This window comes from Geotrypetes seraphini, chromosome 1 (genome assembly GCF_902459505.1).
Source record: "Geotrypetes seraphini chromosome 1, aGeoSer1.1, whole genome shotgun sequence".
NCBI lineage: Eukaryota > Metazoa > Chordata > Amphibia > Gymnophiona > Dermophiidae > Geotrypetes > Geotrypetes seraphini.
In genome coordinates this window covers 450,733,351-450,757,233 of record NC_047084.1, presented here as the reverse complement: position 1 = coordinate 450,757,233, position 23,883 = coordinate 450,733,351, and the positions used below count along the sequence as shown (strand labels likewise).

Below are 23,883 nucleotides of genomic sequence, written 5' to 3'. Positions count from 1 at the left end.
GGGGAGATGATATGGGGGGAGGGGCAATGAGAGTTATTGTAGATGCTGTACAGATGGTAGGAAATGAGAGATAGGGAAGATAGGAGAGATAGGGGAGATAGGAGAGATAGAGGAGACATGCTGGAACTCTGTGCGAGAGGCCATAGGGGGTGGTTGGGCAAGACATGAATAAAAGCAGTGAGGAAACAGAGCTGCTGATTTGGTGAAAAATGGGTATGTGGGGAGGGGACAAGAGACAGAACAAAGAGACTGGAGGCATGGAGGAAAAATGGAGAGAGAAAATATGAGAGGAAGGAAAATAAATAAGGGCTGATGAGCGGTGAATACAGAGAGTAGAAGTAAGGATAGGAAGTAGTAGGATAACCAGGCATCTGGATTTACCTGGACACATCCTCTTTTAAAAGGACTGTCCGGGTATGTCCGGGTATCCGGAAGGCTTTAATCCCCTGTCTGGGGAGAAAGTGTCTAGAGCCCTAACCCATCTGCCCTGTCCGCTACCTTCCCTCCAGCTCCACTGAAATTAAATCTTCAGGCTGGCTGGCAGCAGCAGCGAGGTGAGCCTGCTGCTGTCAGCCTGCCTTGGAAGCCCTCACTCTGGAGCAATTTCCTGTTCCTGTGTAGGCGGGACACTCCAGGGAGGCGGCTTGCAAGGCAGGCCGACAGCTGCAGGCTCACCTTGCTGCTGCTGGCCTGAAGATTCAGTTTCAGTGAGGAAATAGGTGGGGGACAGGGGAGAGAGAGAAGCACTGTCCTGTGGGGGAGGTGGATTAGAGGGAGAGAGAAAGAGAGAGATGCACCTGCAGGAGGGGATTTGGAGGGAGGGAAAGAGAGAGAACCCCCCCCCCCACACACACACACACAAGGGAGAGGGTTGTGGAAAGAGAGAAAAGCACCTGTGGGGGAAGGAGTGAGAAGCACCCACTGGTAGGGGGGTGGGGGGGGTGGAGGGAGGGAGAAGCACCCATGGAGGGAGGATTGGAGGGAAGGAAAGAGAGAAGCACCAAAAAGGTACAGAAGATGGGAAGGGAGACTAAGGAAATGGGTGAAAGCTGGGATGGGGCAGGGGTGAGACTGGTGAAAGGTGGGGGGCAGGGCAAAGGTGAGATTAGTAGGAGGTGGGGCAGGGGTGGGGGCAAATATCCTCTTTTTTTTACTTCACAAATATGGTAATCCTAGGAAATGGGTAAAAGACAGAAGGGTTGAAGAGGATGAGGAAGAAGTGAGAAATGGGGAATGGAAGGACTAGAGAGAGGTTAAGACTGGGGAGATGGACTAGGAAAGAGAGGGGGAATGTAGATGGAAAGTTGGTAGGTGAAACGTAAAAAGAGAATGAAAATTGGAGGAGGAGAAAAGGTGAAATATGAATGAATAGAGGCTCAGAAAAGAATTAAATGGAGAAAAGAGTTAAAAGGCAAGATCAATGTCGGGGACAGATACAGGGAAGGAATGGAAGAAGACAAGAGAGAGACATGACAAAAGAATGGCAGACTGTAAAGAAAGCAGAAAAGAAACAAATGTTACTTTTAATCTATTGATTGAAATACAATATGTTAACTTTAGGAAATGTATATTCCTGTTTTCTTTGTATTTTGCTCACTACAGGAGGAAATGCATTCCGGTTTCTATTTCTCTAGTATGGCACTACATGCAGATTCTGGCTTCAAGGGGTTTCCAGTTCAGTTTTTGTATTCATATTTCTATTTCTAATTCTTGGTCCCTTGTTCAGTATTTGGTAGGTGGTCAGTCTGTGTTTTGTGTGTGAATCTGAGATGAGTGGTTCTGCTAATATGTCATTTTTCTGTAGGGATCTTTAGCAGTCCTGTTTACCGGATTTCTGAGTTTAAAAAAAGAGGACACCAGGCCCCGTCCCATTCTGCCCCCAGTTACGCCTCATTCCAGCCCCTATTCTGCCCTGTTTTGCCCCAGTCCTGACCAGGCACAGCTCTTGTCTCTTGTTCCCTGAGCTCGAGGCCTTCCAAAATCCGGACAAACTTATTTGGATTATCTGAAAGAGATATGGCCTGCTGGTAGACTTTGGGTCATCCCCCTTCCAAATTTTTGCTAGCTACTAGTATGTTTCACACCAGCCCTGGCAGTGTTGTTTGGTAGTAGGCACTGGAAAGAAGTTGTGTTGCTGTTACTGACGTAACACCAAAATTTAATATTAAAATTTAGGCATTTTTAAAGTGTGATGTTTATTTAGGTGTTTTATAGAATTATTCTTGGACAAGGAGACCATGATTATTGCTTTAATTATCAGAATTTTGGGTAGGAGCTTAATGTCCCTAGGCTCTGATTATTTTAAGTACATATTAATGTTTTTGCCGCAATTCATAGGTACATCACACCTCTTTTCTCTACTACCTCCTGACACTCTGTCCCAACTGCAGAGATACCAGCGGCGTAGTAAAAGGGGGGGAAGAAGGGGAACCACCTTGAGCACCATCTTGGTGGGGACACCAGCACCTTCTGCTCCCCCCCCCCCCCCACTGTACCTCTTGCTCTTTGGGGCCTTGTCATATATGTAAGCATTAACTCCCAGATGCAAGAAATCCACAGTATGCTACTGCAAGGAAGTGTGATAGTGTGCAGTGTTAGAGAGAGAAACTTGATAGTTACTGGGAAAATAATGCAGGACAGGTTGCTTTGCTCTGTTCTGTGTAGCAAGTCCACCATCTAGTGGCCATTGAAGAGATTCCAGGTTAACATAAGACTTTGGGAAGGTCAAGGCCCGATATTCAGCCCAAGGTGTCAACTGCTGTGAGCAGAATTTCAAACAGATGTCCAATGCCAGACTTTATACAGGCACTGATATTGAATATCTGGCTCTTGCCTGGTCTCCTGAATGTGCTGGCCAATATTTTTACTCCCCCCACCCCCCAAACTACCTGGATAATGTTGAGAACATTTTTCATGTCCTAAACTTTTTGAGGCACTTAGTTAGTGGACTGAAAATCACTGCTAACTGGATAAAACTGACTTTCCCTAGACTCTGTCCTTAGACCACCCTAACGCTAACTAGATATTGCTGCTAAAAATCTGTGGATTGCCCACTAGTCAGTGGGGAAACAACCAGGTATTGGGCCCTCAATTCTCAGTGGTCCTAGGGCTACCTAATTGTAAATGGATAAGAAATCTGTTTATGACCTATCTGCTGCCCATCCATGCCATCTACTATCCCTTTCTCTTCCTTAGACATTATATGTGCTTGTCCAAAGCTTTCTTGAATTCAGATATAGTCTTGATCTCCCCATCATCTCTACCAAGAGTCTGTTCTCCACATCCATTACCCTTTCCATAAAGGAGCTTTGGTCCTCGACCTGGCAGCTGGGCTTCAACGCTAAGAAATGCAAGATCATGCACCTCGGCAGCAGAAATCCGTGCAGAACTTACACCTTGAATGGTGAGACCTTAGCTAGAACTTCAACAGAACGAGACTTGGGAGTGATCATCAGCGCAGACATGAAAACTGCTGATCATGTGGAGAAGGCTTCATCTAAGGCAAGACAGTTGTTAGGTTGCATCTGCAGGAGTTTCATCAGCTGGAAGCCTGAAGTCATAATGCCATTATACAGAACTATGGTGAGACCTCATTTGGAATACTGTGTGCAATTCTGGAGGCCACACTACCGAAAAATGTGCTGAGAGTAGAGTCGGTGCAACGGATGGCCACCAGGATGGTCTCAGGGCTCAAGGATCTATCGTACGAGCAAAGGCTGAAAAATTTGCGGCTGTACTTACTCGAGTAACGTAGGGAGAGAGGAGACATGATCGAGATGTTTAAGTATATTACCAGCCGTATCGAGATGGAAGAAGAGATTCTCTTTCTCAAAGGACCCTCAGCCACAAGAGGGCATCCGCTCAAACTCAGGGGTGGGAAATTTCATGGCGACACCAGGAAATATTTCTTCACTGAGAGAGTGGTTGATCCTTGGAATGAGCTCCCGGTGCAGGTGATCGAGGCAAACAGCGTGCAAGAATTTAAGAGCAAATGGGATGCCCATGTGGGATCCCTTAAAGGGTTAAGCCAAGGGAACCTGTCACCAGGAGTGGGATCCCTAGGATAGTAGACTTGGAGGTGGGTCAGTAGAGTGGGCAGACCTGATGGGCTATGGCCCTTATCTGCCGTCATCTTCTATGTTTCTATAAAGAACTATTTCTTTAGATTAATCCTGAGTCTGTTCCTTTATGCTTTATGATGAAGACCATTGATCATTTTGGTAGCTGCCCTCTGGCCTGATTCCATCCTGTCTATATGTTTTTGAAGGTATGATTTCCAGAATTGTACATAGCGCTCTACCTGAAGTCTCGTCATTGAATTCTACAAAGGCATTACACTTCTCCCTCCGTATTCGCGGTTTCGATTATTCACGGTTTCTAGCTTGCTGGCTCCTTCCCCTCCCTCCCCCAATGACATCACTTTGCATAGAGAAATCGCTGATTCCAAGCGTTTACAGAGAAAATCGCCAATTCCCAGCACTTTCTTTGCCGTGTTTTGCCTCTCCTTCAGGAACAGGCCAGGTCTCCCACTATGTTATTTGCAGTTTCACCATATTCACAAAGGTTTTTAATAGAAAACAGCGAATAACATATGAAAAAGTTATTTGCGGTTTTTCTGTATTCGCGGATCTGTTAATCCCCTATCACAGCGAATACGGAGGGAGAAGTGTATCACCTTCTTTTTCCTGTTGGCCATTCCTCGACCTATATACACCCGAGCACCCTTCTGGTTTTTGCTGTCACCTTTTCTACCTGTTTGGCCACCATAAGGTCATTAAATACAATCACCTCCAAGTTCCTAACATCTTTTCTTCAAGCTAAAGAGTTCTAACCTGCCTTTCCTCAGAAGAAAGCCGTCCCATTCTATTTTAAATTTTTTTTTTCACCTTCCTCTGAAACATTTTGAGTTCTGCTCTATTTTTATGAGCCGGGGCATTGAGAGTTACATGTGCTACTCAAAGCGCAATCTCACCATGGATTGGCACAGAGGCATTTTGGCAGGGGGGGGTGGACCACCCCAGGCACCGGCACCTCTTTGTGCCCTCCCTTCCCTGAACTTCCGTACCTGATTAAAATCTTCGCCAGGGTGAGCAACTACTCTAGCCTGCTGCTTGCGCCGGCCTGGCTCCCTCTGAAATCACTTTTGGGTTGTGGGGCAAGGAAGTGAGGTCAGAGGGAAAGCCAGCGCGAGTGGCAGGGTGGAGAAACTGCTCACGCTGGCAAAGATTTTAAAAGGAACAGGGTGGGAAGGGAGGGCATATGTGTAGCATGGAAGGAGCAGGGGGGTTGACGTGGAAAGAGCGGGGGTGGGGGAGGCAGAGAGGAGGGTGTGGGGGGTGTGGGGGGTGCCACTGCCCCAGGTGCCTCCTACTCTCGCTACACCACTGCATTTTGATATCCTCTTTTTTTTAATCTTTTTTGAGCAAATCCTAACTTTCTGCTTGCTACTTTGATCTTTGCCATACACAGAATTGAGGAAATCAATGTATTGCCCACAGCAACTCCCTTTTTGAAGTTCTGGTTATTTCATTTCACTTTCGGTGCGATTCTCGGCAGACCTTACCAGGTAATTCCATAATAACAAATGACAGTTTAAATGAATCCTTTGAGAAAGTTGCTGAAAATTCAAATCCCTTTCACAGTTCAAGTTCAGCTTATTTTTATTTATATCTCTTCTTATACATCCTGCAAGCCCAGAAGCTATCATAGTGATGGGCTCACAATCTGAGTTTGTACCTGAGGTAAAGGCGGGTTATAGGATTTCCCCAAAATTGCAAGGACGTGCAGTGAAATCTGAACTGGGCTCCCCTGGTTCTCAGCCTACTGATCTAATCCCTGCTGGAAGTGGAATAGGAAGGGAGGATTGGAAAAAGCTGGAAAGTTTGTGTGAAAGCTCTTGATGAGAACTGGATGGAAAGATGCAAAGGACTGAGCATGATGGTTTTCCTCATGATAGCAGTACCTTAGCGTGAGCACCATGGAGACAGTGCTCTGAGGCAGGAATTAGGAACTACACCCATTTCATACAGTCCTTAAGTGTCCTCTGCCCTGCCTTTCTGCCCATACACTGTGTTTGTTTCTTTTCCTGTTTAGATTTCCCAGACACCCTGAATGAACTGCATCTGGACCACAACCAGATTCAAGCCATCGAACTGGAGGATATGATCCGCTACGCCAAACTGTACAGGTATGAAATAGAGAATGACACGGGGACAAATTTTTCCCGTGGACCACAACCAGATTCAAGCCATCGAACTGGAGGATATGATCCGCTACGCCAAACTGTACAGGTATGAAATAGAGAATGACACGGGGACAAATTTTTCCCGTGGACCACAACCAGATTCAAGCCATCGAACTGGAGGATATGATCCGCTACGCTAAACTGTACAGGTATGAAATAAAGAATGACACGGGGACAAATTTTTCCCGGTCCCCGCATGAACTCATTTTCCCATCCCGTCCCTGTGAGTTCTTTTCCCATCCCTGCAAGCTCTGCAAGGCTTGTGCAGTTAAGGCAGAGCTTACAGGAATGGGGCAGGGACAGCAACAAAACTCACAGGGACGGGACGGGAAATTGAGTTTCTGCATGGACAGGGACAAATTTGTCCCAGTGTCATTCTCTAGTACACAACAAATGGCAAGCAAAGCATGTCCACAGATGCTGTGGAGGGAGATCCAGAACACTGGGCATGTAGGGAAACTTACTCTTTGGGATCTTGCCAGGTACTTGAACCCAGATTGGCCACTGTTGAAAACAGAATACTGGGCTTGATGGACCTTTAGTCCAGTGATTCCCAACCCTGTCCTGGAGGAACACCAGGCCAATCGGGTTTTCAGGCTAGCCCTAATGAATATGCATGAGAGAGATTTGCATATGATGGAAGTGATAGGCATGCAAATTTGCTTCATGCATATTCATTAGGGCTCGCCTGAAAACCCGATTGGCCTGATGTTCCTCCAGGACAGGGTTGGGAACCACTGCTTTAGTCTGTCCCAGTATGGCAACACTTATGCTCTCTTATTAGGGGCCGTTGAAAAGTTCTCAGCCCAACCAAGAAGAGAATGATGTGGAGCCATGAAACTTACAAGTTATTCCACACTTTTTGTTTCAATGAGGCAAATTCATCTAGTACAGGGGTAGGCAATTCCAGTTCTCAAGAGCCGGAGCCAGGTCAGGTTTTCAGGATATCCACAATACATATGCATGAGATAGATTTGCATCTCAAGGAGGCAGTACATGCAAATCCATCTCATGCATATGTATTGTGGATATCCTGAAAACCTGACCTGAATCCTGCTCTCGAGGACCAGAATTTCCTACCCCTGATCTAGTAAATGGGCACAAGTATAGGGAAACCAAGCCATTGTGGCATCACGGATGAGGTTGGCTCTTAGGCATTGGTGGATTGAGGCACTATGACATCACAATTCGAGGGGCTGCTGAAACGTTCTCAGCCCAGCCAAGACAAGAATGAGGTGGAGCCATGAAACCTACAAGTTATTCCACACTTTTCATGACACTTTTCGAATTGCTAGTATGACAGGCTTTAGCAGGTGAGAACACCCTCTTCCTTTCTCTCAGTGCCTCTCTTTTCTGGTTGCAGGCTGGGCCTTGGCTTTAACAAGATCCGCATGATTGAGAATGGTAGCCTCAACTTTTTGCCCATGATGAGGGAGCTCCATCTGGACAACAACAAGCTGTCTCGTGTGCCCCCAGGTCTCCCCGATCTGAAAATGCTCCAGGTACTAGGTGGTGCAGAACAAGAGAAGTGTGGGAGTGCCAGCCTGAAACTCCACCGCCGCTGTCTTCTTCCTGTTGCCAGAGTTTGCTTAATGTTGCAGGGCACAGAAATCTCCCTTTGCTCTTGAGCTCATGGTCCTATCACCCGGGTAGTATTTCGGAAACAGTAAAAGGCTTTCTATATCATAATTACACTGAAACAGATCATTATTCCTGAAGGGAGCGGAAACCAGAGCTACATCACTAGCTTTGGTATCCATCCTAGTGTGACCTCAGACCAAACGCACCGGTCATATGTCAGCCAGCTCTGCTACATTACCTGGGTAACAGGGGTGCACAAATGACTTCTGGCAGAATTCTGTGCACGTGAGATCATGGCTCACATAAACTGTCGGGTCTAAGTTGGCACAGGAGGAGGAAGTGACTCGCGGTGCAGCACTTCACTTTCTCCTCTGTTGCCCGTGTCTGCACTGAATTCTGCACAGCATCCACCAGGAGTAGCACATAAATAGCATTGATAGACTTGGGCCCAGGGCCAGGGCTGGAATATACTATAGTAACATAGTAAATGATGACAGACACCTGACACCTTTTCGATATTACCTTAACCCTGCTCCTCTGCCCTCCAACCCAGCCTGCTAATTAACCGTTCCCCGTAACTGTATCCATGACATCCTGTTTGTCTGTCTTGGCTGTTTAGATTGTAAGCTCTTTTGAGCAGGGACTGTTTTCTTACTCGTTGTGACTCTGTGCAGCGCTGTGTGCATCTGGTGTCGCTATAGAAATAATTAATAGTAGTGGTAGTAACTTCTCTCTTCTTTAATATTTCTGGGCCATAGATACCTGGTATTGTCCTAGGTTCCAACTGCTGAAGTGGCCATCTAAGCTCACTCCAGCCTATCCAGCCATCCCGTTGTTTGCAGGATATCTGCTGTAAAATCTGGCCAGTGACGTCGTCATGTTCCAAGTTAGTGGAGTTCCCATTGGTTCCAGGAGGCCAATAAGCATCTTCTCTCTCAGAGTTATATCCAATCCACTCACTCATAACCCAAACAATTCCAAAGCTTTTGTTCTGAACCAACTATTGACTAAACTCACTTAAGAGGGCAACACACATACTGGCGAAGGTAACACATAGCAAAGTCCAACTCTCCTTATCTCCTTGGTCCCCTTACTGAGGGTAGCAGGGGTGAAAGCACAGTTCCTTTCAGTAAGATGCCCTGGTAACAATGTAGTCCAGTTCACAGTATGGTTCCAGTTATAGTTCAGATACTTGCTGCCATAAGACTTGGGGACTCTGAGGCTCAAGAGCACATTTTTTTGTACTTAGGATTTGCTGCTCTGTTCCAGGATTCTCAGAAACCCTGTAGAGAGGGTGGTGGATGCCTGGAATGCGCTCCCGAGAGAGGTGGTGGAGAGGAAAACGGTGACTGAGTTCAAAGAAGCGTGGGATGAACACAGAGGATCTAGAATCAGAAAATAATATTAAATATTGAACTAAGGCCAGTACTGGGCAGACTTGCACGGTCTGTGTCTGTATATGGCCGTTTGGGGGAGGGTGGGCTGGAGAGGGCTTCAATGGCTGGGAGGGTGTAGATGGGCTGGAGATTTCGGCAGTTGGAACCCAAGCACAGTACCAGGTAGAGCTTTGGATTTTTGCCCAGAAATAGCTAAGAAGAAAAAATTTAAAAAAATTTAAATTGAATCAGGTTGGGCAGACTGGAATGACCATTCAGGTCTTTATCTGCCATCATCTACTATGTTGCTATGTTAGATGCTGCATAAGATGTATTTCCTTCATTCCTGTGATGTTCCTGGACCACCAGTAGATAGGATGAAATCCATGATGATTTCCTGTAAAGAGTACACAGACCATTCACCCTCCTTCTGCATCGTACGAAGGCGTTGAGGGTTCCCTGTTCCCTCTGCCTTCAAATAGGGCAGATGCATAAGTGGCTTTCTCTCACCTAGATACTCTTGGATACGCCTTTGACTATAGGTATACTGGCTTGGGTAGCACAGTACCAGTCCAAATCATGCCTAGTCTATAAGGCTTAGACAGGCTTAAGGTCAGTGATTACTACTACCACTTATCATTTATATAGCACTGAAAGGCATATGCAGTGCTATACATTTTGGCATGTATAGATGGTTCCTGCTCGGAAGAGCTTACCATCTAACTTGGACAGACATGACATATTGGGTTGGGGATGCAGAACCCAAGGTGAGAGGAGTTAGGATTCAAAAGCATTCGCAAAGAGGTGGGCCTTTAAACGCTTGAGCGCCTTGAACACTGCCAGAGATGGAGCCCGCCATAGGGATTCAGGCAGCTTGTTCCAAGCATATGGCGCAGCAAGGCAGAAGGGACGGAGTCTGGAGTTGGCAGTTGAAGAAAAGGGCAGAGATAGGAGGGACTGGCAGAGCGGAGCTCTCGTGGGGGGGGGGACATAGGGGGAGATAACTAAAAAAAAATGCAATCATGTCACTCCCCTTTAAAAAAAAACACACTGGTTGCCAATTCCTCACAGGATAATATATAAAATCGCCCTCTTAGCATTCAAAGACCAAAAGACCAAGGAACCCGCCTTCATAGATAAGACTCCTTACCAATCAGGAGCTGCGAGTCAAAGCAGCTCCTGATTAGTGAGGCACGACTTTAGTACAGGAAGAGGTGGTCAGAGCATATAGCGAGTGATTTCTTTCACTCGCCGGCGCTCCGGCTACCCTCTCCTGCCTCTCCAGCTGCCCTCTCATGCCCAGTCATTCGTGGTTGGAAAATACGACAAATGACCAGGACCGCAAACCGCCGACCGTGAATTCGCGGGGAAGCACTGTAGTCCACTTCTAACTTCTTCCTCTTTCTAGAAGAGTCAGAATGTCTAACTGTCTAATGTCTAATGTCAGATATTGCTCTACCTGTCTGTTAGTTATGGTTATGGTTAGATGTGAAATTTTATTGGTTAACATAGTAGAAATGGGAATCTAAATAGACAACCACTGCTAGATTGCCATCTGCCCTACACCTGGGGCCACCCATTCTCATGGAGGAGGAGCTTAAAGAGAATAAGCTCCTCCTTTAACGTAAAAAATTACTTTTTAAAATTATACACCTTGAGGTATATAGTAAGGCATGCAATCAAATGTAAATACATTTATATTAAATTAACCAAAGTGTAGCCTTTTTGAATTTGGAGGAGAGGGGAGGAGTGCTGAAAGTTAGTGACATCTTACAAGTTGAATAAACAGTGAGATGGGAGGGTGTTTGAATGTCATCCTCTTACTCTCCCACTGATACCTCACTCCTTTTTCTCTCCCCGACAGGTGGTGTACCTCCATGCCAACAACATCACGCAGGTGGGGGTCAATGACTTTTGCCCTGTGGGTTTTGGAACCAAGCGGGTCTCCTACAACGGAATCAGCCTCTTCAGCAATCCTGTGCCTTACTGGGAGGTCCAACCTGCCGCCTTTCGCTGTGTCTCTAGCCGCTTAGCCATCCAGTTTGGCAACTACCGGAAGTGATCGGGCAGGAAGCAGATTGGGGTGGGGCAGGGTAAGGGATGGGATTTAGGGGGAGGAGGATTCTTTCCAGCAAGAAGAATGTGACAGAGGACAGAGGGAGAGGATAGGTAGGAAGGCTGGGTTTTTGATCTTCCATGCTGGTCTGCAAGCAACACTTGTGTATGTATGTATGTGTGCGTGTGTATCTAAATTGTTCCATAAGGAGAAGTAGTGAAGCACCACAAGCAAGGATTCCAAATGTATTAAAAAGTTCTGGTTCCACATGTTTAAAGAACTCTTCCGCCGTCTTTACTGCCCAGAGCTGCTGCCTGACTTAAATACTTCCAGCTTCTCTTCCTGATCAAAAATGCTTCAGAGGATGCTCTTATGGCTCAAAAATCCTTAAAAACATGCAAAGTGATATTTGGGTTTTGCTTTTTCTTGTCGCTGATGTCTTTTTGGAAGGGTAGATGGGGTGGTGGCTTTGCAGTTGTCCTCTTTTCATACACCCAGACTTGCCCTGTGAACTACCATCGCTGACGCCCCCAGTGACCCCTTTCTCAATTTCTTTCCTCTCCCTTCCTCTCTCACAGCACATCGCCCATGCCTCATCTCCTGCCTATTTTACCTCATCCTGGGTTCTCTAAGGTCAACTAACAAAGCTCGAGAAAGTTATACATTCACACACTGCTTCACCTCATCCACAACCACCACGTGCACACAGACATGTGGGGGTGAGGGTGGGGGTGGGGGGTTAATGTTTTAATCTGCCACCGTAACTGCCTTCCTCTCAAAAATCTGTATATATTGTAAATTAGAGTTAAGTTCCCCTTCCCAGGTGTCAAGAGGTAAGTTAAGTCATTCCTGGTTTCATTAATAAGAGACTCCAGTGGATTCTTTGGACAGTGAGCTTTATAAAATCTGGACTGGATCAAATGTGATTGAGAACTTGGAGTCAATAAACAGATGTAGTGACTTCTGGGGAGAGAGGGGCAGGCAAAGTAAACGCAGGGGCAATAAATTGCTGAAGAGGGGGAAGTGGCAGACAGGGCCAATAGATACAGGACCTGCTGAGACAAGAGAGGGACCAATTGGAAGCATTAAAAGAGATGAAGATAAAAGAGGGAACAAAAAAGTTCACACCAGTGAAGATGCAGAAAACAATGGAATAAAAACACACACTGTATCCAGATGACAACAGGAGCTGGTGCAAAAGTCCAAAGTTACACAAAGGTATCTAATAAAGGCCCTCTCTTACTAAGCCGTGGTGGAGGGTTCTACTGCGACCCAGGGGGCTAAATGCTCTGACACTGCTCTGATGCTCAAGGGGGGGGAACTGTTTATTCAAAACCCAAACATAGCTAGGACCCAACACAGCTCAAGTTTTTTATTTACAGATGCGTTTACTATTAAAATTCTTCTCTTCTTTTTTTACTGACTCCCTTTGCCCTATTGTTTTTCCCATTTATGGGGTTTTTTTGTTTTACACTTCTCCCTCCGTATTCGCTGTGACAGGGGGGGGGGGATTAACAGACCCGCAAATACAAAAAAAAAACGCAAATAATTTTTTCATATGTTATTCACTGTTTTCTAATAAAAACCATCGTGAATATGGCGAAGCCGCGAATAACATGGTGGGAGACCTGGCCTGTTCCTGAACGAGAGGCAAAACACGGCAAAGAAAGTGCTGGGAATCAGCAATTTCTCTATGCAAGCTGACGTAATTTGGGGGGAAGGAGGAGCCAGAAAGCTAAAAACTGCAAATAATCAAAACTGCAAATGTTGAAACCACGAATACGGAGGGAGAAGTATACTCATTGTAGTTCTACCCTATTTCCTATTGTTTATTGTATGTATATTTTTTTGTGTGGCCTTTTCATTTTTTGTTCTTGTTACTCTTTGTGGTTAATTTGTTTTTACCCTTATTTTAATTGTTGTAAAACACGTGTAGTATTTGATAGGCGTTTAATCAAACTGTTTAATAAACTTGGAATATCAGCCTTCCTCAGGAGTCTCTGTATCTTGAACACACATCATCTACATATAAAACCAGAGAAATATCTTCTTCTCTTAGAACTTCTCAGAAACTTGTGGGATAAACACAGGGGGTACAATACACCGTAGACAGTTCTAGAGGTTCTTGCAGGTCCCCTCTCTCCAGGCCACACCCCTGGTTTTATAGGTAGTGGTATGTGTTAAAGATACACGGACTCCTGAGGAAGGCTGATATTGTTGGGTCCTAACATTTTATTTCACATCACCTACAACTGTGTACAGCTGCCTAGCTATGTTTGGATTTTTAATAAACATTTTATTAGATACTTTTATGTATCTGTGGACCTTTATATCGGCTCCTGTTGTCTTCTGGATACTGTGGGGCACATAATCAAAAAATAAAGACCTCTAAAAACTGTCATAAGTCAGCACTTGGACGTCCTAATCGCTGGGGCATTCAAGTGCCGATTTTCAAAGCCAATTTTCTGGGTATCAAGTGAGGCATTTTGCCTACTGTGAGTCCAGTGATCTAAGGGGCATTTTCGGAGGCGAGTTATGGGTAGGTTAGGCTTGGACACCTTGCAGTGATAATCGAACCTTTCCCAGGACGACCTCGATGGGACTTAGATGTTTTGGGCTAGACCTGTTTTAGAAGTGTCTAAGTGCCCCAAATGTACCCAAACTTACCAGATGTACCCAAACTTACCAGATGACCTGGAGGGATTAAGTAATGACCCCCTCCCATACTCCCCCAGTGGTCACTAACCCCCTCCCACCCCACAAAGGTCTGAATTAAACAGTATATACCTGTCTCTAGAACAACAGCACTTGATATGAGAAAGTCTTTTAGAACATCACACAGGTGGCTTAAGTAGCTTGGTGGGTGGGCTAGTGAACCATAGAGAAGCCAGGCCCATAAGCCACTCTAACCACTACATTTATGGTGGAAAGTGTGAGGCCACCAAAACCCTACTCTACTACTATATAGATGCCACTTGCAGCCATAAAGGCTATTGGGGTGGTAGACAGATGGGTATAGTAGGTTTTGGGGGGCTCACCATAAATTATAAGGAGGTTATGGTGAGATGTACTGTATATCCGGCACCCTTTATGAGAAGTTCACAGCAGTGCCCTCTAAGTTGACCAACTGCTCTGTTGGAATATCTATGTAGCCAGTCCATTACAATTCTGGCCCCTTTCACGTCCAAATGGTCTGGGTTTGGACATTTTGTATTTGGACGTTTCTGTAGTCAAAAATGGGGTATAAAGTTAAGTGTCCTAAGGTTGGATGCTCTTTGGACATCTAGCGGTTTGCCTTATGAAAATGGACATTTCTGAGTCTCTGAATTTGGACATCTTGCGAGAAACGCCAAAATCAGACTTAGACGTCCTTTTTGAAAATGGCCCTCTGTTGTGTGTTTGTAAACCACTGTTTTCAGCAATAAACAGATGGCACAATTGCTAAGGGAAGAAAGAAGAGGGAGGGATGGAAAAATATTTTTTTAAAATGGATGTAGAATAAATAGAAGATGCTATTAAGACCTGGAAAAAGTGTCAGTATTTAAAATGAAAATATTTTGATTTACTTTTGTTATTCAGCCTAACGACTGTGATTGCAGGCTGCCTCTCAGAAAGTGGTCCGCAAAGGGTCGGAGAGGATGGGAAGGTAGATACACCAGTAGGGTAAAGAGGAGAGGGCACCAAGGACCAGTTGATCGGGATGAGTGGGCCACCTTACCTCCAGCCCTGACATGCAATCCTCAAAGCAAATATGCAAGCTTGCTGAAAAAGAGGTGGAAGGTGGAGAGAGAAGGTATTGGAAGGACCCGGCAAAGAAACTGGGCTTTTGGTGACTCTCAAAAAATGTTATATGTAGTCTAAGAATGCTCTCTAAAATGTGGGTCTACCTATGTGAAATCCTTAACTATATAAAATATGTATAAATACTTTATAAAAAGGAAACAAGATTTTTTTTCTTTGCATTTTAAATAAAGCTTACATTACGAATCTTCATTCCTATGCCATTAAAGTTTGGGGATGGGGTGGAGAAGGGAATCATTTACACATTCTGACCATAACATAACACCGGATTTTTAGACCGCATAACCAACAAAAAGTTCTATGCGGTTTACAAAACTTTATCAAAAAGATACAATAAAAAATATAAGATCAGAAATTTTGGAAAGATGAAAATTTTCAATTATCTTCTAAATTGTTTGCAAGAAATTTTGTAAAAGAAAAGTTTTCAGTTGTTTTCTAAATTGTGCATAAGAAGAGATGTACGTATTAAATGCCGAAGATCTTTATCATAATGTGCTGCTTGATAGGCCCGCGTATGGTGAAGATATTTCTTACTTTTACATCCTTTAGCTGATGGAAAAACGAACAAAGCATGTGACTTTCTACTATTCTTGTAAGGTGCTATAAGAAATGTATCAACTAGATATGATGGAGCTAATCCAAAAGCAACTTTATAGTACAGACATCCCAATTTGAAAACAACTCGTGCCTTCACTGGGAGCCAATGCAGCTCACAATAAAGTGGAGTCACGTGGTCATATTTCTTCAGACCATAAATTAATTCTATATCAGTTTGAGTCTGGCCATATTTTTCTTGGTACTTGACAAATAGATGATATTGCAATAGTCAAGAATGCTTAACAGTAAAGATTGCATAAGAATTTTAAAAACTGAAATTTCAAAATATGGTCTTAGATAGAATATGACGGCAGAAAAGGGCTGTAGCCCATCAAGTCTGCCCACGCTAATGACCCACCCCCAGACTTCACCCGGCTAGAGATCCCACATACATATCCCATTTCTTTTTAAAATCTTATACCATGTAATTTCCACAAAGTCTAGTATCCCTTGCGAATCCTAGTTCAGTCTTTATAGTTGCCCCCTCCCATCTTCCACAAGTTTAAGAATGATCCCCCAGCACTTGGGATGATATCATTTTGTGAGGGGTCTTCTGGGTCTAGGCTTCTTGACCAAGAAGAATGCAGGTTTCTCAGTTCCATGGGAATAGCTGCATAGGAATAAGGTTAACATACAAAATAATAATAAAGGTAATACCTTTTTCCAGTGCAAAGGGTACAATAGTCTGGCCCATAGGTTTTATCCTCATACTCGTCGAAAATTAGTATAAGACATCAAACACAATTTCTTCAGCTCCGCCTCCTTGTGTCACTGGACAGGCCCTTCTCCCTCACTTTCTTCTGCAAGCGAGTTGCGAAGGTGTCTTCTGCTCTGCATCTGATTTGTTATTTTCAGGTATTTTTATCCGATTTTTCAAGGCTTTACAGTGCCCAAGAGATCACCAGTATTCCTGGGGGGGTATCTCTGCCTGGGAGAAAATACAGATTCTGTAATCAAAGGTTTGTAGCTGGGCGGGGGTGGGGGGGGAAACTCCTTTTTTAGGAAACCTACCTAGAAGGCCTGCATTAACATTGTGGACAGCTCGGGGTTTGGTACCTCGGGAGCTCAGCTCGTCCCTGATTCATCAGACACTTGAGCGCAGGCTGACTGGCCCCTGTATCAGTCCTGAAGGATTTGTGGGTGCCAGCTACATCCTTTCCCACCCCCCAAAGATGTGTCAAGAGACAGTAGGGTTGAGGGTCTCAGTCTCTTAGAGACTGATTAAAAGGCAGCCTGAAGAGGCAAGCTCCTGAGGACTCTGCATGCTTGTTTGAGGAAGAAATATCTTCTCCAGAGTCCAGCCTTACGATTATCATATGGCCCCCAGAAAAAGGAGGATAGATTGAGACGTCTGGGTTTTACTTCCATTGGAAGTAAAATCTGGATATCTCAATCTGTCCTACTTACTTCCATTGCTTTCAATGGAAGTAAAACCTGGATGTCTCAATCCGTCCTTTTTCTGGAGCCATATGGTAATCCTAGGCCGGCACCTTCCCACATTGTGAGTACAATCTATTATTGTAGGGTTACCAGATTTCCTCTTTAAAAAAAGAGGACACGTTGCCCCGCCCCATTCCAATCCTGGCTCTACCCCATTCCACCACAGCCTTGTCCTCACACATACCTCGTGTCTCCTTTCCAGAGCTCTGGCCCATGTCTCGGCCTCTGCGCATGCGTGGATGTCGACGTGATGACATCACACTTATGTGCGCATGTGTGTGATGTCATCATGTTGACATCTGCCCTGGTTAAGGTGGAGCCCATCTTTGAGGAATAGACTCCCCCTTCCCCAGTATGTTGTCCAGTTCCTAACAAATCTAAAACCCTCCTCCCTGCACCATTGCCTCATCCACGCATTGAAACTCCGGAGCTCTGCCTGTCTTTGGGACCTGCATGTGGAACAGGGAGCACTTCTGAAAATGCTACCCTGGAATTTCTGGAATTCAACTTCCTACCTAAGAGCCTAAATTTGGCTTCAAGAACCTCCCTTCCACATTTCCCTATGTCATTGGAACCCACATGTACCAAGACAGCAGGTTCCTCCCCAGCATTGTCTAAAATCACATCTAAGTGACGCATAAGGTCCACCACCTGTACACCAGGCAGGCAAGTAACCTTATGTCCACCAGCCACCCAGCTATCTACATGCCTAATGATCGAATCTCTCACTATAACGGCTCTCCTAACCCTTCTCTCATGGGCAGAAGCCCCTCAAGACACATCCTTGGTGCAAGAAGATATTGCATCCCCTGGTGGGCAGGTCCTGGCTACAGGGTTGCCTCCTACTTCACCAGGGTGATTCTCTCCTTTAAGAAGACCTCCCTCCTCCGAGGCAGCAAAGAAGCTGCCAGACTGGAGGTGGGGCTTTTCTACAATTTCCCTGTAGGTCTTCTATGTACTTCTCTGTCACCCTTAGTTCCTTACTGGAGTGTATAAAATATGGATTTTTTTCAAGCAGTATACAATAGTTTTAATAATGGGGAGGGGGGGAAGGAGATAGAACTTGAAATTAAGAGAGGGACAGAGAAAGGGGATGAAAATGGAAAAATAATAATTGATGGGAAAGAGGAGCAGGAAAGAAAAAAACTATGGGTATGCAGGCCAATTGCGCAAAGGTGTCTCCATGTATCCATGTAAAAGGGCAAAAAAGGTGGAGGGAACATTTTGTCTTCTAGACAAAAGTGAGGGGGGGGGGACTTAATCAAAGGCATCATTGAACAGAAAAGTTTTCAAGACCACTTTGAATCTTTCCTGAGAGACTTCTAGTCAGGAAGGAAGGGAGATCACTCCAGATGGTGGGTCTGGTCACAGAAAATATTATGGCGTGTAATCCCACGTAAAGGTATTATCTTACTTCTAAGGAGGTCCTTTTCCTAAAGCGCGCTAGCTGTTTTAGCGCACGATAAATATTAGTGCGCTAAACGCTTACACATCCTTAGAATATACTGGACCCGTTAGCATTTAGTGCGCATTAATATTTAGCAAGCGCTAAGTCGGCGAGCATGCCTCAGTAAAAGGACCCCTTAGTTTGCTAACCTCTATTTCTGTGCATTCAAGTGGAGCAACACTGAGGCCACATCGCTTTATCCGAGATGGAAAGAGCTGGAACCTTTCTGCCTCTGCCACAGCAAAGAGTTCAACTGTACAGCTACCCTGCAAGCAAGAGACAAAGGGGGAAAGTTTCCCTCTTCACCCATACTAATGAACTTCAACATTGCCTCCATCAGCACTGTCACTATGGCCCCTGCCCACCCTCTTTCTCGCTTGTGTGTGTAATACTTTGGAAACAATTTTTCTCGGAAAAGATGACGAATACCTGGAATGTCCTCCTGGAGTGAATGGCGAAGGCTATACCAGGAAACTTAGTAGGGTACAGGACAAGCACAGAGACTCCTGTTTTTGTTTTTTGTTTTTAAAGTAAAGAGAAAGCAGAAACAGGACCTAGAGGCCCACCTTTCAAGTGCCTTACATCAACAATTTAATGAACACAAATGGTTAACGGGGAAAATGAAAGGTTAGCAGAAGCAGGTAGCCATGTGGCTAAATCTTTGTGGCTGGCTGCAGTGATATAGGGGCTCATTTTCAAAGTACAAGACACACAAAGTATCATAGCTTACTATTGTCTTTGTGTGTCTTAAGTGCTTTCAAAATGAACCAGCAGCAGATTCTGTGGCAGGCTGCAGTGTTAAAATCAAAGCTTTTTTTTCCAGGGAGTACTGAGTATTGGCACCTTTTCTATTGCCTGCTAAAATTGACCCATTTCCCCTAAATATTGTCCTCTGCACACCAACGCTGCCTTTTCATTGATTCTGTGATTGGTTGCAGGGTGTCTGGGCTGTTGTAGAGTGAGTCCCTCAGTGTCAGTGATTAACCCCACCCCTGAAGGATGGCCTAGCACAGGTGGGCAAACATTTTGACTTGTGGGCCACAATGGGTTCTTAAATTTGACAGAGGGGCCAGGGGGAGGGGAGGGGGTTCTGATGCTGCAAGAGGAAACAGCAACGATTAACAACAAAGAAAAGAAGAAAGAATGAATCCCCCAATGGTCTAAGTTACAAAAATCCACCTAAAGTCACCAGATAAGCACTGCAAACACATAATACAGACCCTCCCCCCACACTACCCCAGTGATCACCGATCCCCCCATACAAATATTAATCACAGCTTGAAAATTGTGCCTCCAGAACATCATCACCTGACAGCCTGGCATAGGAAAGCCTAGTTGTGCTGCACAGAGGCGTCTTAAGCCGTCATGGGTTAGGGACCCATGGAGAGCAGGACCCCTGCCATTAAGCACCTGTAATCACTGCATTGATATTGAAACATTTGCACTCCCCTATATACCCCAAAACCCTTTTTTACTGGCATATAAGTGGCTCCTGCAGCCATAAGGGCTATTGGGGTGGTAGATAAGTGGGTCTAGGGGATTCTGGAAGTGGTTTGGGGGGCTCACCATAACCTATAAGGGAGCTGTAGTGAGATGAAGACATGGCCCAGAACTTCCTCTCTGACGTCAGAATTGACGTCGGGAAGAAGGCTTCTGGGTGGCAAGCAGCGGCGGCGGACTGGGGGTAGGGGTTGAATCTGGCTGGAGAGAGGTAAGAGAGGCTGGCAAGCAGCAGCAGCTGCGGACCTGGAGGGGGTGTTGAATCAGGCGCTGGAGGAAGGGAAGGAGGGAGGTTGGCTTGGCGCAGCAGGGAGGGAGGGGAAGCGATCACCTGTCCCATTGGCCCCACGCACAGCTTCGGGATACTGTCCCTGAAAACAGGACATTTTGGCATCCCGAAGCTGTGTGCGGAGACAACGGGACAGGGGATCTAAAAACAGGACAGTCCTGTTCGCTATAGTATATTCCCCCCCCCGAGGTTTCATCTGTCCCTATCCTACCTGAATCTATTTGTTCCCCTCTGTCTCCACCTCTCAGAAATATTGGTTTAAGATTGGTCTTGAACGAATGTCTGCTTTCCTGTCTAATTTGTAGTTCCTTTTCTGTTTTCCTTTTGTTGTTTTAATTGTAAATCGCTTTGATCTGCAAGTTAGTGTAAGGCGGTATAGCAAATTTAAATAAACTATAAACTATTCATATCAAATTTATCTGTTTGTAATGCCTACCCAACTACACATACAGTACAGTCTCAGTAAACAGGACTGACCCGTTATCAGATAATACAGAAAACAAGGTGGCAAGTCAAATGCGCGCTAATGACTATGAACTGAAAACAAAGGTAACTCCTCAAACAATGCATAAACAAAGGCAGGGTCCCAGGTAACAACAGTGCTCTTTTGCAGAAAACATGATTCCGGGTCTATAACGAATTGTCTCAGGTGCAAAACATCCCTCTATGCTACGCCGGAAAACAGAAAGAGAAACCACATTTCTTAAGAGCGATGTAAGGACGTGACTTGGGGGGTGGTGGTGTCTGGCGGACGCATATGACATCATCCGCGCATGCTCAGAGGCCCTCCAGATTCGGCCAGGAGGTTGGGGGCTTTCCAAAACCCGGACAAACTACCAGGTTTTGGAAAGTCCATCTGGGCACCCAGACAGTCCTCTTAAAAGAGGACATGTCCAGGTTTTCCTGGACGTCTGGTAACCCTATGCCAGATAGTCGGATTAGCAAAGGTCAGATAATTGAGACTGTACTATATCTATGAGTTAATGGCATCATGCAGCATCATTACCTTCTCTTGTACTTGATAGGCTTCCTTCAACTGCTCAAAATATAACTCAAATTTAAAAAAATGTATTTATTTATTAAAAAGTTTATATACTGCCTAAGGGTTCATAGACAAAACCGCGGAAGACAAAGGCGCGCGCCGACAACTGAGCGCAAGACGGAGGCGCGCACCGAAGAAAATGACGTTTTTAGGGGCTTTGACGGGGGGTTTTGTTGGGGAGCCCCCCCCACTTTACTTAATTCAGATCGCGGTGGCGTTGTGGGTGGTTTGGGGGGTTTTAACCCCCCTCATTATACTGTAAACTTAACTTTTTCCCTGTTTTTAGGGAAAAAGTGAAGTTTTCAGTAAAATGTGGGGGGTTACAACCCCCCAAACCCCCCACTCCGCCCCCCACAACGCGGTGCAATCTGTATAAAGTAAAGTGGGGAGTTCCCCCCCACACCTCCCCGTAGGAGTCCCTAAAAACAGTTATTTTCTTTGGTGCGCGCCTTTGTCTTCCGCAGTTTTGACCTGACACCCTGCCTAAGTACTAGGCTTTACAAAATTAAACATACAACCTAGGCACAAGTTGTTTCCATAAATCCTTTAACTCACCCTTCTGGTCTCTCAGTTCTGGAATGAATATAAATCCAGCATGCACCCTTTATTTTATGTTTTGCCCTGTATAATCTTGTGAGACTGTAATTCTTGTCCATCCTTCAGTTCTTCCTGCTCTTGGAACAGAACTGGCCTTCTTTTTTGGGATATCTGCAAGGTATAGGCGGAATAGAAATCCGTAATGTAATGTAATGTAATATCTTTTCCCCAGTTAAATAAAATTCAAAACAGCACTTAACACACCGGTATTCTACTGCCATCTACAGGTCCCACTAAGGCTTAGCACCTAAAAAAAAAACAACCAACCCCCTACAAAGGTGCTTCGCAAACTGTGGTCGGGACTTAAAGGAATAACCATTAGTGATTGGGGGGGTCACAGAAACAGGACTTGTTCCCTTTCCTCTGGAATGCCACTTTGATCCATGCCGAATAGTGGCAGTTAGCATGGGGTCTGTTAGTCAGTGAATATTCCTCAAGCACCCTCCCATTTATTGTTTCCATAACGATGCTGGACGTACACCACACTGTTTATTAAACATGTAAGACAATCCCTGCTCAATAAAGCTTGCAATCTAATTAAAACAGACAAATAGGGGTTAGTAAATTTCTCACAGAGTGTTGCCCACCCGGCCTCCACTGGGTAGCAATAGTGCCGGGATGGGTGACTAGACTGACATATGCACGCCACTCTAGAGGGAGAATGGCCCTTCAGGGTGAGAGCGTCACAAATGCACAAGTCTGCTTCAACACAAAATTCAAACAGTAAAAAAAAACAACTCTAATTTCAAACAGTAAAAAAAAAACAACTCTAAATCAGTTCTGGATTTTAAAGGATGAGTTCAGTTTTATTCTATCCCCTTTCCAAAGCTCAGGCTTTCAGGTAAGTTTGCTAAGCAGGCCTCATTACCCTGCCAGCAGAAAGCAAAAAGAAAAACAAAATAGAGGTGAGCAAGGTGGATGTCCTCAGGCAGATAGACAGGCTAAAGAGCGACAAATCGCCAGGTCCAGACGGCATTCACCCAAGGGTACTCAAGGAACTAAGGAACGAAATAGCTGAGCCACTTCGACAGATATGCAACCTATCCTTAAAAACTGGAGAGATTCCGGAGGACTGGAAAATAGCAAATGTCACGCCCATCTTCAAGAAAGGCTCAAGGGGAGACCCGGGAAACTACAGGCCGGTGAGCTTGACCTCGGTTCCGGGAAAGATGATGGAAGCGCTGATTAAAGACAGCATCTGGGAACACATCGAAAACAATGGGCAGCTAAAGTCGAGCCAGCATGGCTTCTGCAAGGGCAGATCATGCCTCACGAACTTATTATACTTCTTTGAGGGGGTAAACAGCCAGGTGGATAAAGGGGAATCCATAGACATCATTTACCTTGACTTCCAAAAAGCCTTCGACAAGGTACCACACGAAAGACTGCTAAGGAAGCTATGGAACCACAGGGTGCAAGGGGTGGTCCACCAAAGGATCAAAAACTGGCTGGCGGACAGGAAACAGAGGGTTGGAGTAAAGGGCCATTACTCAGATTGGAAATGGGTCACGAGCGGAGTTCCACAGGGGTCGGTGCTGGGACCGCTTCTGTTCAATATATTTATTAACGACCTGGAGGCGGGAACAAAATGTGAGGTTATTAAATTTGCGGATGACACTAAACTATACAGCAGGGTCAAAACCATGGAGGACTGCGAAAACCTCCAAAAAGATCTGACAATGCTGGAAGAGTGGACCAAAAAGTGGCAGATGAGCTTCAACATAGGGAAATGCAAGGTCATGCATGTTGGGAAAAAGAACCCAATGTTCACTTACAAGATGGGGGGATCACCGCTAGGGGTGAGCAACCTTGAAAGAGACCTGGGAGTGATGGTAGACACAACATTGAAGGCGTCGGCGCAGTGCGCCACAGCCTCAAGGAAAGCGAACAGAATGTTGGGTATCATTAAGAAG

General features: G+C 45.3%; 1 protein-coding gene and 1 long non-coding RNA gene across 3 annotated transcripts in view; one reads left to right on the top strand and one right to left on the bottom strand.

Annotated features, from left to right (window-relative positions):
* Positions 1-12,435, top strand: part of BGN (biglycan) — a 94,717-nt gene extending 82,282 nt beyond the window's left edge. For both annotated transcript variants that reach the window (XM_033921144.1, XM_033921135.1), the window contains 3 exons: positions 6,094-6,187; positions 7,608-7,746; positions 11,066-12,435. In XM_033921144.1, coding sequence (XP_033777035.1) covers positions 6,094-6,187; positions 7,608-7,746; positions 11,066-11,263 — 431 coding nt within the window. In that variant the 3' untranslated portion in view covers positions 11,264-12,435. The remainder of the gene's footprint in view (positions 1-6,093; positions 6,188-7,607; positions 7,747-11,065) is intronic.
* Positions 12,436-15,685: 3,250 nt separating this feature from the next.
* On the bottom strand, positions 15,686-22,065 carry LOC117348742. The gene is made up of 2 exons (XR_004537047.1): positions 21,929-22,065; positions 15,686-16,583 (listed from the first exon to the last, which is right to left on the bottom strand). It is a non-coding gene; the product is annotated as an uncharacterized LOC117348742 (long non-coding RNA).
* Positions 22,066-23,883: the final 1,818 nt, after the last annotated feature.